Source organism: Poeciliopsis prolifica, unplaced genomic scaffold (assembly GCF_027474105.1).
Source record: "Poeciliopsis prolifica strain line A6 unplaced genomic scaffold, Auburn_PproV2 SCAFFOLD070, whole genome shotgun sequence".
NCBI classification, from domain to species: Eukaryota; Metazoa; Chordata; class Actinopteri; order Cyprinodontiformes; family Poeciliidae; genus Poeciliopsis; species Poeciliopsis prolifica.
In genome coordinates this window covers 326,989-342,057 of record NW_026562445.1, presented here as the reverse complement: position 1 = coordinate 342,057, position 15,069 = coordinate 326,989, and the positions used below count along the sequence as shown (strand labels likewise).

Sequence of the window (15,069 nt, the reverse complement as noted above, 5' to 3'; positions counted from 1 at the left end):
ACAGTTCGCTGTATCTCTGCTGCCCCCTGCGGGTCAGAACTAATTATGACATGACTGGAGTTGATAACAGTTGGATTTTGTGTGATTACACAAGAACAACTCTGGTTCAGTTCAAATGTGAATGCAAAACGGACCAGAGACAGCTCCAAAATCCGGAACTGAACAACAGCACATGGCTGATTTGTTAGTTTTTGTTAGTAAATACTAACAAATCAGATACGCTAGTATTGCGCGAGCAGGAAAAATTGTATTTTAGGTTTTCTTTGGAGATAACCGTTCTTGTCCTGTCAATGAAAGGAAGAAGTTCCTGAAGGAGAAACAGCAAGGAGCAGAAAGAGCAGAGCAGCACTGACACAGAGGTTGCAGAGGAAGTTTATTATGCCTGCACAATGTCACCATGAAGGTTTCACTCATACAAAACTACAAAATGTCACTCCAGTACTGTGTTAAAACTCAAAGGGAACCGAGTGACAGGTGAGACCCGGCTACCTTCACCAGTAAGACCATTTCAAAGAGAGAATAAATAAAATCACAGCACAGTTTGATGCATCAGCAGAACCCAAACATCTGGAAGTCTCCAGACAGATCCAGAATAAACAAGCGTCTGCTGCTGAAAGCTGCAGAGCCGGTTCCTCCTCCAGTTCCAACCTTAAAGCCAAGACCTTTCAGTTCAAATTGCAGCATGGACGCAATCTGGACCGAGCTGGACCTTCTTCCAAACTGAATCCTGACTTCTGCAGAGTATAATAACAAGAGTAAACTTATTGTTATACTCAAGTTTGCTTCGTTTGGAGGAACCAGGCGGAACCTGCAGGATGTTTCCTGTAGAAGCAGGTCTGAGCTTTGGTTGGCTGCATGTTCATCAGACACATCAGTTCCATCGCTGTCGGGCGCCGGCCCGGCAGAGATGGACCTGAGATGGAAGATGGACCAGAGATGGAAGAGTCCTGCTGCAGTCAACAAAGACGAGACGTTTCAGATCCTGGATCGTCTGGTCAGCAGCTAAAGCAGTTCAGGTCGAGTTCTCCAGAGGAGGAACAGTCAAGATACAAGGCACCACATTGCGTCACATTGCATATGGTAAGCTGATATAAAAGATTAACATTTGCTGCAGGAGGACAAACATGAGAAAATCCAGGAAGTGGAAAGTTTTCAGTGCCTGGTGGAGGATGAGATGTAGCAGAGTCTCTAAGGGACGATGACATGGAAAGGACTTCCTGGGATGTTCTCATCCCCCCACTTGACAATGAGGATGAAGCTGCCTTGTTCCTTCACCGTGTACGTCACATTGTACATCCTGTTACCCATGTGCTTGACGTAGACCTCCTCACAGGGCGTCTTCGGACCGTGGACCCCGACCATCAGCATGTTGGTACCTGCAGAACAGAATGCCATCAGAGACATCCAGCAGCATCAGAAAATCATCTGCTTTGTCTCGGTGCTCACCTGCTTTGCTGCAATCCACTGTGAATGTGTTCTTCTGGCCAATGAAGGCTTTGGAGAGGCCAGCACCACGGGAGATGACTTTTCTAGCATCGGAAGAGAACTTGGGGAAGGAAGCGAAGGGCCCGCCTATCGCTGATGTCTTGGTGACGGTTTCTACGAGAACAGACGACGTCTCGTGGAGGTTGTGACCTCCAGACAGGCGAGGTCCTGCAAGAAGAGGATAACATTTGACTCTAGGGGAGAAGGGAGATCTCCTACTGCAGAGGAACCGAATCAAATCTGGTGGTTGGAAAAACCTCCAGACTAGAAGGAAACCTTGTCATGGAGAGACCCATCAGGAGATCCATAGAGAGCCAGGGCGGTCAGGCATGTTGCAGAACATTTCTATCTGTGGTACAACCGACTTTTCGGGTGGAAGAGGTTCTGAAGCCAATGGTTCCCAAAGTCCTGATCCATCTTCCTCTGATGAGGATGTCAAAGGTCAGCTAGTGGACCGACTGATCTGACACTAATCTGACAACCCGGCTCGTCTGATCCTGGTTCGTTTGTTGCAGCACAGCAGGAAGCTTCTGAGCAAAGAACATTTGGTGTTTTCAAGCATCTAGAGATCTTCTAGATCTGGTTCTACAGAACTGAATATTTACTTGGTTCTTATCTAACCAAATATTTAATTTACAAACTGGACCCCTAACCCTGCCTCAGAGTCTCTGAGACTCATCCCAGTTTAGCTGATCTTCAAACTCACGTGCCAATAAGCAGAAGTGGACTATCAAAATAAAAACTGGATCTTGATGAGTGATTGAATCCTTCAACACTGACGTGTCACTTTTAACGTTACTGTGAACGTCTGCTTTAAAACGGCTCATCCTTTGTTTGAAGATGAAATGTTCAAGAAACCAAAAATAATTTATGATAAAGAGAAGGCAAGAATCGATTCAAACGCTGGAGTTTATAAAGAGGTTTAGAAGAGCCAGCTTTATTTTGGTGGTCCAGTTGTTGACAGGTGAATTTGCGTTTTAGCCAAAGGTTTGGAGTCATTAATATTCTGGAATCAGAAAAGCTCTAGTGCAGTGCTGGAATCAGTCTGCTGATTATTTGAGCTCAGTAAAGCCCAGCAGCTGACGTCCAGCCGGAGCCGCGGGACCTTTCTGGTCTGGATGAATCTTAAACATTTGGTGACACACTGGTTGTTTCTTTCAGTGTGTTTACTGGTGGAATTACTGTAGCAACAATGTATAAATCAGATCTTGTTTTTTTAGTTTGAAGTGAAGTGAAGCTGCTTCGAGGAACGGCGCTATCTTTAGCAGGGAAACATCAGGCTTCCAGAGAACAGGAGCACAAAGAGAGCTTTGTTCAGGGAACGTCAGGGAACGTCAGGGAGTCACGCTCTAACTGGCTTTTCCCCGAAGGCAAACTCCAGAAGCCTTCACATCACTACAAACTGACCTCAGAAGACCACTGACCCACCTGACACTTTGGCTTTGAATGGGCTGCCCACAATGTGCTGGGGGCCCCCATACTTGATGGAGATCAGGTAGCTCCCTGGAGCCATGGGGGTGTAGGACACCTTGTAGCCCTCGGGTCCCTCCTGACAGTCCATCTTCACCTTCGATGGTCCATCGATGGTCACAGAGAGCGCTCCAGCACCAGCATTGCAGGTGTTTACTATGAACTCTGATGCTACACCTGCACAAACACAACTTTTAAAGTCTGCTGATGTTCATAGACATGAGTGAAATCATATAGTGTGTACCTGTGGTTCCTCCTTCCAGGCCTGGACCAAAGGCAGACACGAGACCAGGATCCCCAACCTGTCCAGGTTCTCCCACTCGGATCTTGAAGGGACTGCCGGGAACGTGGCTGCCATTGAAGCGAACGTCTATGGAGTGAACACCGTTCTCCTTGGGGATGAACCTGATGGCGTGCTGATCTGCTGAACACAGAAACAGAACCTTAACAGAACGGTTCTCTTGTTCTGGAGCCGTCTCAGGGCCACAAATACACCGTGATCCAAATGATTATGCAAGTGGTACTTTCTCAGACTTTGTTAAATGATTAATGCAAATGATGGTCAGTATAATGTGCAAGTCATGAACTATTACAGTGTAAATCAAATTTTACTGAACAAAGATCCCCATGAGAAACATGTTGTTTTAAAAAATAAAAACTCAAAATGCTCAGTTCCAAATTATTATGCACAGCAGATTTTCTAAACACTTTATGGATTATAAAGAACTGTCATTCTTTGCATTAAGTGGTCACATTTACTAAAATTTAAAGCCATTTCAATCAAAAACATCCTGATAGATAGTTGCATCTTAACATAAGAGCTTCTTTGATATCACTGCACAATTCTTGACCCACTGAACTTGTGAGTTTGTGGAAAGTTTCTGCAGGATGTCAGAAAACCTGCTGCTTGATATGACCTGCATTAAACCCTCAGATCTTCAGCTGGAGGAAACTCCACAAGTTCCCAATAGGGTCAGAGGTCAGAGGAGGATGGTGACACACCACGAGTTTCTCTCCTTTCTGCCCATAGCAGCCAGAGACACAGAGTTAGTCCTTGCAGCAGATGCTGCATCGTCCTGCATGAAGATGGTTTTGCTGCTGAAGCTTCGGCTCTTTTTGGACCGAGACAGAAAGTCCAGATTCATTGCTGAGGTCATTTTTACACCTTCAGGTCTCTGAAGGGGCCGACCAGCTCTCTCTCTCTCTCTCTCTCTCTCTCTCTCTCTCTCTCTCTCTCTCTCTCTCTCTCTCTCTCTCTCTCTCGCCTTTATTTGGGCCCACAGCATGACTCCACCTCCTCCTTGCAGACAATAGTAGGTTACGGCTCCAATAGTGGGTTGGGGGCCCAGTAGCAGGTTGGGGGCCCAGTAGCAGGTTGGGGGCCCAGTAGCAGGTTGGGGGCCCAGTAGCAGGTTGGGGGCCCAGTAGCAGGTTGGGGGCCCAGTAGCAGGTTAGGGGCCCAGTAGCAGGTTGGGCCAGTAGCAGGTTGGGGCCCAGTAGCAGGTTGGGGCCCAGTAGCAGGTTGGGGCCAGTAGCAGGTTGGGGGCCCAGTAGCAGGTTGGGGGCCCAGTAGCAGATTAGGGGCCCAGTAGCAGGTTGGGGGCCCAGTAGCAGGTTGGGGGCCAGTAGCAGGTTGGGGCCCAGTAGCAGGTTGGGGCCCAGTAGCAGGTTGGGGCCCAGTAGCAGGTTGGGGCCCAGTAGCAGGTTGGGGCCCAGTAGCAGATTAGGGGCCCAGTAGCAGGATGGGGCCCAGTAGAAGGTTGGGGCCCAGTAGCAGATTAGGGGCCCAGTAGCAGGTTGGGGCCCAGTAGCAGGTTGGGGGCCAGTAGCAGGTTGGGGCCCAGTAGCAGGTTGGGGCCCAGTAGCAGGTTGGGGCCAGTAGCAGGTTGGGGCCCAGTAGCAGGTTGGGGCCCAGTAGCAGGTTGGGGCCCAGTAGCAGGTTGGGGCCAGTAGCAGGTTGGGGCCCAGTAGCAGGTTGGGGGCCAGTAGCAGGTTGGGGGCCCAGTAGCAGGTTGGGGCCCAGTAGCAGGTTGGGGCCCAGTAGCAGTTAGGGGCCCAGTAGCAGGTTGGGGGCCAGTAGCAGGTTGGGGGCCCAGTAGCAGGTTGGGGGCCCAGTAGCAGGTTGGGGCCCAGTAGCAGGTTGGGGCCCAGTAGCAGATTAGGGGCCCAGTAGCAGGTTGGGGCCAGTAGCAGGTTGGGGGCCCAGTAGCAGGTTGGGGGTCCAGTAGCAGGTTGGGGCCAGTAGCAGATTGGGGCCCAGTAGCAGGTTGGGGCCCAGTAGCAGTTGGGGCCCAGTAGCAGGTTGGGGCCCAGTAGCAGGTTGGGGCCCAGTAGCAGGTTGGGGGCCCAGTAGCAGATTAGGGGCCCAGTAGCAGGTTGGGGCCAGTAGCAGATTAGGGGCCCAGTAGCAGGTTGGGGGCCAGTAGCAGGTTGGGGCCCAGTAGCAGGTTGGGGCCCAGTAGCAGGTTGGGGGCCCAGTAGCAGGTTGGGGGCCCAGTAGCAGGTTGGGGCCCAGTAGCAGATTAGGGGCCCAGTAGCAGGTTGGGGCCCAGTAGCAGGTTGGGGGCCAGTAGCAGTTAGGTCCCAGTAGCAGGTTGGGGCCCAGTAGCAGATTAGGGCCCAGTAGCAGGTTGGGGCCCAGTAGCAGGTTGGGGGCAGTAGCAGGTTGGGGCCAGTAGCAGGTTGGGGCCCAGTAGCAGGTTGGGGCCAGTAGCAGATTAGGGGCCCAGTAGCAGGTTGGGGCCAGTAGCAGGTTGGGGCCCAGTAGCAGGTTGGGGCCCAGTAGCAGGTTGGGGGCCCAGTAGCAGGTTGGGGGCCCAGTAGCAGGTTGGGGCCCAGTAGCAGTTAGGGGCCCAGTAGCAGGTTGGGGCCCAGTAGCAGGTTGGGGGCCCAGTAGCAGATTAGGGCCCAGTAGCAGGTTGGGGCCCAGTAGCAGGTTGGGGCCCAGTAGCAGGTTGGGGCCCAGTAGCAGGTTGGGGGCCCAGTAGCAGGTTGGGGGCCCAGTAGCAGGTTGGGGCCCAGTAGCAGGTTGGGGCCCAGTAGCAGGTTGGGGCCCAGTAGCAGGTTGGGGCCCAGTAGCAGTTGGGGCCCAGTAGCAGGTTGGGGGCCCAGTAGCAGGTTGGGGCCCAGTAGCAGGTTGGGGGCCAGTAGCAGGTTGGGGTCCAGTAGCAGGTTGGGGGCCCAGTAGCAGGTTGGGGCCCAGTAGCAGATTAGGGGCCCAGTAGCAGGTTGGGGCCAGTAGCAGGTTGGGGGCCCAGTAGCAGGTTGGGGGCCCAGTAGCAGGTTGGGGCCCAGTAGCAGATTAGGGGCCCAGTAGCAGGTTGGGGCCCAGTAGCAGGTTGGGGGCCAGTAGCAGGTTGGGGCCCAGTAGCAGGTTGGGGCCCAGTAGCAGGTTGGGGGCCAGTAGCAGGTTGGGGCCCAGTAGCAGGTTGGGGCCCAGTAGCAGGTTGGGGCCCAGTAGCAGGTTGGGGGCCCAGTAGCAGGTTGGGGCCAGTAGCAGGTTGGGGCCCAGTAGCAGTTGGGGCCCAGTAGCAGGTTGGGGCCAGTAGCAGGTTGGGGCCCAGTAGCAGGTTGGGGCCCAGTAGCAGGTTGGGGCCCAGTAGCAGGTTGGGGGCCCAGTAGCAGATTAGGGGCCCAGTAGCAGGTTGGGGCCCAGTAGCAGATTAGGGGCCCAGTAGCAGGTTGGGGGCCCAGTAGCAGGTTGGGGCCCAGTAGCAGGTTGGGGCCCAGTAGCAGATTAGGGGCCCAGTAGCAGGTTGGGGCCCAGTAGCAGATTAGGGGCCCAGTAGCAGGTTGGGGGCCAGTAGCAGGTTGGGGGCCCAGTAGCAGGTTGGGGCCCAGTAGCAGGTTGGGGCCCAGTAGCAGGTTGGGGGCCCAGTAGCAGGTTGGGGGCCCAGTAGCAGGTTGGGGGCCCAGTAGCAGGTTGGGGCCCAGTAGCAGGTTGGGGGCCCAGTAGCAGGTTGGGGCCCAGTAGCAGGTTGGGCCCAGTAGCAGATTGGGGCCCAGTAGCAGGTTGGGGGCCCAGTAGCAGGTTGGGGGCCCAGTAGCAGGTTGGGGCCCAGTAGCAGGTTGGGCCCAGTAGCAGTTGGGGCCCAGTAGCAGGTTGGGGGCCAGTAGCAGGTTGGGGCCCAGTAGCAGGTTGGGGCCCAGTAGCAGGTTGGGGCCCAGTAGCAGGTTGGGGCCAGTAGCAGGTTGGGGGCCAGTAGCAGGTTGGGGGCCCAGTAGCAGGTTGGGGGCCCAGTAGCAGGTTGGGGCCCAGTAGCAGGTTGGGGGCCCAGTAGCAGGTTGGGGCCAGTAGCAGGTTGGGGCCCAGTAGCAGGTTGGGGGCCCAGTAGCAGGTTGGGGCCCAGTAGCAGGTTGGGGGCCCAGTAGCAGATTAGGGCCCAGTAGCAGGTTGGGGCCCAGTAGCAGGGGCCCAGTAGCAGGTTGGGGCCCAGTAGCAGGTTGGGGCCCAGTAGCAGGTTGGGGCCCAGTAGCAGGTTGGGGCCCAGTAGCAGGTTGGGGCCCAGTAGCAGTTGGGGCCCAGTAGCAGGTTGGGGGCCCAGTAGCAGGTTGGGGCCCAGTAGCAGGTTGGGGGCCCAGTAGCAGTTGGGGGCCAGTAGCAGGTTGGGGGCCCAGTAGCAGTTGGGGCCCAGTAGCAGGTTGGGGGCCCAGTAGCAGGTTGGGGGGCCAGTAGCAGTAGCAGGGGGGCAGTAGCAGTTGGGGCCCAGTAGGTTGGGGGCCCAGTAGCAGGTTGGGGCCCAGTAGCAGGTTGGGGCCCAGTAGCAGGTTGGGGCCCAGTAGCAGGTTGGGGGCCCAGTAGCAGGGGGGCCCAGCAGCAGGTTGGGAACCAGTAGCAGGTTGGGGCCCAGTAGCAGGTTGGGGCCCAGTAGCAGATTAGGGGCCCAGTAGCAGGTTGGGGCCCAGTAGCAGGTTGGGGGCCCAGTAGCAGGTTGGGGCCCAGTAGCAGATTAGGGGCCCAGTAGCAGGTTGGGGGCCCAGTAGCAGGTTGGGGGCCAGTAGCAGTTTGGGGGCCCAGTAGCAGGTTGGGGGCCCAGTAGCAGGTTGGGGCCCAGTAGCAGGTTGGGGGCCCAGTAGCAGGTTGGGGCCCAGTAGCAGGTTGGGGGCCAGTAGCAGGTTGGGGTCCAGTAGCAGGTTGGGGGCCAGTAGCAGGTTGGGGCCCAGTAGCAGATTAGGGGCCCAGTAGCAGATTAGGGCCCAGTAGCAGGTTGGGGCCCAGTAGCAGGTTGGGGGCCCAGTAGCAGGTTGGGGGCCCAGTAGCAGGTTGGGGGCCCAGTAGCAGGTTGGGGCCCAGTAGCAGGTTGGGGCCCAGTAGCAGGTTGGGGGCCCAGTAGCAGGTTGGGGGCCCAGTAGCAGGTTGGGGCCCAGTACCAGGTTGGGGCCCAGTAGCAGGTTGGGGCCCAGTAGCAGGTTGGGGCCCAGTAGCAGGTTGGGGCCCAGTAGCAGGTTGGGGGCCCAGTAGCAGGTTGGGGCCCAGTAGCAGGTTGGGGCCCAGTAGCAGGTTGGGGCCCAGTAGCAGGTTGGGGGCCCAGTAGCAGGTTGGGGCCCAGTAGCAGGTTGGGGCCCAGTAGCAGGTTGGGGGCCCAGTAGCAGGTTGGGGGCCCAGTAGCAGGTTGGGGCCCAGTAGCAGGTTGGGGCCCAGTAGCAGGTTGGGGCCCAGTAGCAGGTTGGGGCCCAGTAGCAGGTTGGGGGCCCAGTAGCAGGTTGGGGGCCCAGTAGCAGGTTGGGGGCCCAGTAGCAGGTTGGGGCCCAGTAGCAGGTTGGGGCCCAGTAGCAGGTTGGGGCCCAGTAGCAGGTTGGGGGCCCAGTAGCAGGTTGGGGGCCCAGTAGCAGGTTGGGGCCCAGTAGCAGGTTGGGGCCCAGTAGCAGGTTGGGGCCCAGTAGCAGGTTGGGGCCCAGTAGCAGATTAGGGGCCCAGTAGCAGGTTGGGGGCCCAGTAGCAGGTTGGGGCCCAGTAGCAGGTTGGGGCCCAGTAGCAGGTTGGGGCCCAGTAGCAGGTTGGGGCCCAGTAGCAGGTTGGGGGCCCAGTAGCAGGTTGGGGCCCAGTAGCAGATTAGGGGCCCAGTAGCAGGTTGGGGCCCAGTAGCAGGTTGGGGCCCAGTAGCAGGTTGGGGGCCCAGTAGCAGGTTGGGGGCCCAGTAGCAGGTTGGGGCCCAGTAGCAGGTTGGGGCCCAGTAGCAGGTTGGGGGCCCAGTAGCAGATTAGGGGCCCAGTAGCAGGTTGGGGCCCAGTAGCAGATTAGGGGCCCAGTAGCAGGTTGGGGGCCCAGTAGCAGGTTGGGGCCCAGTAGCAGGTTGGGGGCCCAGTAGCAGATTAGGGGCCCAGTAGCAGGTTGGGGGCCCAGTAGCAGGTTGGGGGCCAGTAGCAGGTTGGGGGCCCAGTAGCAGGTTGGGGGCCCAGTAGCAGGTTGGGGCCCAGTAGCAGGTTGGGGGCCAGTAGCAGGTTGGGGTCCAGTAGCAGGTTGGGGCCCAGTAGCAGGTTGGGGCCCAGTAGCAGGTTGGGGCCCAGTAGCAGGTTGGGGGCCCAGTAGCAGGTTGGGGCCCAGTAGCAGATTAGGGGCCCAGTAGCAGGTTGGGGCCCAGTAGCAGGTTGGGGCCCAGTAGCAGGTTGGGGGCCCAGTAGCAGGTTGGGGGCCCAGTAGCAGGTTGGGGCCCAGTAGCAGGTTGGGGCCAGTAGCAGGTTGGGGGCCCAGTAGCAGGTTTGGGGCCCAGTAGCAGGTTGGGGGGTAGCAGATTAGGGGCCCAGTAGCAGGTTGGGGCCCAGTAGCAGGTTGGGGCCCAGTAGCAGGTTGGGGGCCCAGTAGCAGATTAGGGGCCCAGTAGCAGGTTGGGGGCCCAGTAGCAGGTTGGGGGCCAGTAGCAGTTTGGGGGCCCAGTAGCAGGTTGGGGGCCCAGTAGCAGGTTGGGGCCCAGTAGCAGGTTGGGGGCCAGTAGCAGGTTGGGGTCCAGTAGCAGGTTGGGGGCCAGTAGCAGGTTGGGGCCCAGTAGCAGATTAGGGGCCCAGTAGCAGATTAGGGCCCCAGTAGCAGGTTGGGGCCCAGTAGCAGGTTGGGGGCCCAGTAGCAGGTTGGGGGCCCAGTAGCAGGTTGGGGGCCCAGTAGCAGGTTGGGGCCCAGTAGCAGGTTGGGGGCCCAGTAGCAGGTGGGGGCCCAGTAGCAGGTTGGGGCCCAGTAGCAGGTTGGGGCCCAGTAGCAGGTTGGGGCCCAGTAGCAGGTTGGGGCCCAGTAGCAGGTTGGGGCCCAGTAGCAGGTTGGGGGCCCAGTAGCAGGTTGGGGCCCAGTAGCAGGTTGGGGCCCAGTAGCAGGTTGGGGGCCCAGTAGCAGGTTGGGGCCCAGTAGCAGGTTGGGGCCCCTGTGGATCCTCCACCTTGAGGCTATTAACTGTTTGCTGCTTTAAGGTCATTTCAGCAGCTGATCTTTTGATCCCAGGAACTGAACAGAAACTTTCCTCTTTAGTCTTTATCTGTAAACCATCTTTGTTCTCAATCAGCCACAAATCTCTTCCCAGTACGATGAAAACGCTTCAGTGTTCAATATCTCATGTTTTCATAGCTTGTCATGCGGCTCTACACTCTCTGATGGTTTCATCAGCAGATTCTTTCTCCTCCCATGTTGCTGGAATCCTGATGAATAATGTGGAACATCCTTCTGAAGTAGATTTACTTTGACTGAGCTAAAGTGATCAAGCAGCTCTCTGAAAGTAATTATAGTGATTCAAAGACACACAAAACCATCCATACATTTAATAGCACAACGTGTTCCAATTTGCATAATAATTTGGAACACGGTGTAATGTTCAGCTCAGGATGACGTGAAATGTGAGGAGGTCAGACGTAAACTCTGAAGTTCTCCAGTCTAAACTGGTTAAATGTCACTTCTAAAATAATCTAGAAGAAAAACAACCGTCTTATTAAGCCTGCAGTAACACTAGTCCAGTTCAGTCCCCTTCAATCCAACTCCAGTCTGTCTGTCTGTCTAGTCAAAGTCTGGTTCGGTTAGTGAGGTGTGAACTCCTCTGCCTGGGTTCAGTTGAACGCCAAGAGGAACAGAAACCGCTCCAAACGCAGGAAGTGACTACAGTGCAGCGCATTCTCGCTAAATGGAACCAAAGCTAGCCTGCTAGCCTTGCGGTAGCATTAGAAATGGCTCCTGGTCTTTAGCCAAAATCTAAAGAGTAATCCTCCAGTCCTCTGATGCCTTTAGTTTCCATTTGGTGAAGAAGGAAGTTGCGCTCAGTGTATTCAGAGGTTTTTGTGTTGTTTCCGTCACCCAGTGGGGTGCAGCGCCCCCACAGGCTAGGAGAGGAACAGGTTGCTCAAAGGGTTTGATTGGTTTGACTCAGAAAACCACAACAGCTGGAAATGGAACAAATGTCGTTTTGGTTCCAATCAAACAGGGTCTACAGGACTATCAGGGGGGAAACTGCCTTTGATTAGATCATTATTTTGAGATGATATCTTTACCTCCTTCCAGTCATAAACTGACCACATATGATGTTGAATTTGCTGCAGACTGACAGCATCAGCCCTACTGCTCCTATGACTCTCCAGGTTGGTCAGGTTGGCTCTTACCGCTGTCCAACTCGGTGATGTAGCACTCCTCCGTGGCCCCTGATGGAGTGTGGATCTTAGCGTCTATGAGGCCTCTGGCTCCATTCAGCTGCACGGCGAAGGAGGCCTCCTGACCCACCTTCAGTCCCATCTCCTGGATAAACAGAGGAGCCATGTGTCAGTACAGACAATATGTTTCTCCTCTGTCTGGTTAGAGGATGTTCTCACCTGCAGGCTGGTAATGGTGAGGTGGCGGGCGTCATCAGACAGGCTCGCCACGGGGACGATAAACGGAGAATCCGGGATGTGTTCGTCATTGAACTTGATGGAAACCTCATAATCTCCTGCAGATTTTAAATGGAAGGATCCTCAGTGTCTGGTGGTGATCCTGAGGGATCTACTCTCTCTAGATGTTCCTACCATCCAGCATGTTCTAATCTCCCCAACGCGATACCCAGCAGGCTTTGACATGCTGCTGAATCAGCCTGAAGTCCATAAATCTGACCTGAGGTCTGCTCCATTCTTACCGGACTCCTGCACTACGTAGGAGACGCCGCAGGATCCGTCCTTTCGGTCTTCAAAGGTGATCTCGGCTTTGCTGGGTCCTTCCACAGCAATGGACAGACCGCCAGCTCCAGCTTCTCTGGTCCAGATGCTGAACTCAGCTGCAGAAAAAGCACAAGCCCTCCGTCACGGCACAGCCGGGTTTTTTTTAATACAAAAACACGCGGAGCAGCTTTTCTGGGGAAACCTTGCTAATCATAAACAATAGTTCTGTAAATGTTAAAGTTATATAACTATCCATATAAAATTGAGCTGAAGCTGACGCTAAAGCACTTCAGAGCTGAAATTAATTTAGGGGAACATAAGAGTGCCAAACATCTTGTAGGAAATAAAGAAACCAGAAAACTATGCTGCCAGTTCTTAAATGTACATTCTGAATTATATATTTCTATCTCACAGAAATGAGACTCAGAAATGTTTTGTTTCCAGTAAATATGTTGAGAAGTGGAACCGTTGATGAAACAAATGTTTTGTTTTTTATGATGTAAATTAAAACCTACCGGGTAGTCCTGCCAGGCCGCGGTCCAGTCCGGTTCCTCCAGCTCGGACCTTGTGGGCCCCTCCCTCCCCCAGTGGCCCCACAGTGAACTGGAAGGGGCTCCCAGGGACGTGCTGGTCCCGGTACTTCACACTGACAACGTGAGGGCCCATCTCCTGAGGGACGAAGCGGACGCTGTAGGTGCTGTCCTCTCCCTTGATGATCTCTGCGTCCTCCGTCTTCCCGCCAGGACTCGTCACCTGAGCCGTCATCTCCTGGTTCGCTGCCTCACCTGAGGGACGCAGCAGGACGGGGACGAGACGGGAGGACAAAGACATCACAGGTCATCGGCTGCGTTTAGACTGGCGTTCCTCTTTCACATATTATGTTATTGCACCACTGCTTTATTTTTCTCATGCAGAAATAAAATATATATAAATATAGTAAACACAGTTAGTCCAACTGGTAATGAGTTAAGATAAAACAACTAATATTTACTCTAATTCAGGTTGACACTGAATTACATATTTATATTTTAGTAATGGGACAAAAATATTCACAACTTTACACAAAGTTTCATATCATCACTTTCCTAAAATCATGTCACGAGTCTTTATATATATATATATATATATATATATATATATATATATATATATATATATATACCAAATACGATTTATGCAACAAAAAAAAAAGTCAGCACTTTGTTGTTGTTAAAGCATTAATTGGACACAAATAAAACAATATAATCACTTTTGGCAAGAAATTGACAGGATGTTGTTTTAGGAAGGTGATGATATGTTTCTGTCAAACAGGAGCAACACACTGCCCCCATCTGTTCACATTGTGTATTGCAGCACCGATGGAGGGAAACCTGAGAGCAGTTTGTGGTTAAAGACAGAAGCCAAGCAGCAGCAGAAGAACTTCAAGGACACACACCGTCCTGCAGCGGCAGGCGGCTTCCGGACGGCATCCCACTGAACCCGCTCAGACCATCTCGGCCCAGAAAATCTCCAAACACATCCCTGAAGGGATCTCCTCCGACCTGCGTGCTCTCCTCCACCCGGACCTCCCGTTTGGTCTCTCCGCCTCGGGTCTTGCTGATCTCGGTGCGCTCGGTGCGGGTGTAGGTGTGGCTGCTGCGAGTGAAGGTCCGGGTCAGACGCTCCTGAGCGGAAACCATCTGAAACCAGTTTCCTGCAGCCGGCAGGCAGGAAGGAGGAGGACAGGAGCAAGAAGGAGATGAAGGTGAGGAAGCAGAAGGCAGGAAGGACAGAGGAAGAGGAGTGGAGCAGAAGATGAAGACAAACTTTACCTGGTATTTTCAGGTTGAGGTCACAGGTGCTGCCCACGGTGGCGATGGAGGGGGCCTGCCGCTTCCTGGTGATGCTTTCCTTCACGCGGCCTTCGCCAAATATTTTGACAGTGAACGGACTTCCTGTTTGGAAACACCAATAATGTTAAACTAAACCCAGCCAGAATCAGTTCTGCCAGTTTAGAAACCAACAGATCCCCTTTGGTTTTTGGGTTTATGCATATTTGCGAGTATATTGCAAATTTTCTGCAAAAATGATCAATAACTTTGGGTTTAATTGAAACTAACTCCCACCTGCAGGCGGCGACATTTCTGTCTCAGACTGACTTTAAGTCAGGTTGTCATCCGCAATTGGTCAGGAATGAAAAACTAAATATTTAATAAAAATGTATTAATGAGTTAAAAATATCACAGAATTACTATCTCTGAACCAACATCACAAAAACACGGTGAAACCCTGGAGGGACTGATGAGGTCAAGTATAATCTGTGCTTTCAGATTCTGCCTGTAGGAGGCAGTGTTATTCTATATGTTTGCTTCTCTAATTTTCACCAGGCCTTTTGGTGAAAAAAAGCCTGGTGAAAAGCCTGTTAAAGGTTGTAGCAACATCTAGTGCTCCACAAACCATTCCTGGTGTTTGCTCCGCCTCTTCCTGTTTCCCAGCATGCATGTCAGGAGGCAGAGCAGCAGCTTCTGGCTTTACCTGGAACATGCTGGTCAGCAAACTTGATGTTGATGATGTAGTTCCCAGGTTCTGTAGGGCAGTAGGTCACCTTACACGTCCCATCGTCCACATCCTCACAGTTAATGTCCACTTTGCTCGGACCCTCGATGGACAGGCCCAGACCGCCATAACCTTCCAAACAAAACAGACTGTCAGAACCGAAACCCGACCCAGACTCCGAGCAGGCGGTTTGCGTCCTCACCGGCATTCCTGGTGTCCACCATGAACTCTGCAACCTCAAGGTGTGTCCCTCCACCAGGCCCTGGCCGTAAGCCTTCACCCTGCTGGCGTCGCCGATTTCTGACTGACCCACCATGATCTTAAACGGGCTGTTAGTCACATGCTTCCCACTTTTCTTCACGCTCACCACATGTTCGCCCACTTCCTTCGGGGTGAAGGAGATTCCTGCATGAACGACAGATCAGACATCACTTCCTGTGACATGCTGAGACATGCACAAGGTCCCATTTTGTCCCTAATTAA

General features: G+C 54.1%; 1 protein-coding gene across 1 annotated transcript in view; it reads right to left on the bottom strand.

The window, feature by feature from the left end:
• Window positions 1–356: 356 nt before the first annotated feature.
• LOC129351953 (filamin-C-like) overlaps window positions 357–15,069 on the bottom strand; it is a 42,505-nt gene continuing 27,792 nt past the window's right edge. Inside the window, 13 exon segments of the mRNA XM_055020811.1 lie at window positions 357–1,376; window positions 1,447–1,653; window positions 2,914–3,132; window positions 3,200–3,376; window positions 11,524–11,656; window positions 11,731–11,846; window positions 12,030–12,167; window positions 12,567–12,836; window positions 13,487–13,744; window positions 13,863–13,985; window positions 14,566–14,718; window positions 14,789–14,827; window positions 14,830–14,991. Of these exon segments, the coding sequence (XP_054876786.1) occupies window positions 1,189–1,376; window positions 1,447–1,653; window positions 2,914–3,132; window positions 3,200–3,376; window positions 11,524–11,656; window positions 11,731–11,846; window positions 12,030–12,167; window positions 12,567–12,836; window positions 13,487–13,744; window positions 13,863–13,985; window positions 14,566–14,718; window positions 14,789–14,827; window positions 14,830–14,991 (2,183 nt within the window). The 3' untranslated portion in view covers window positions 357–1,188.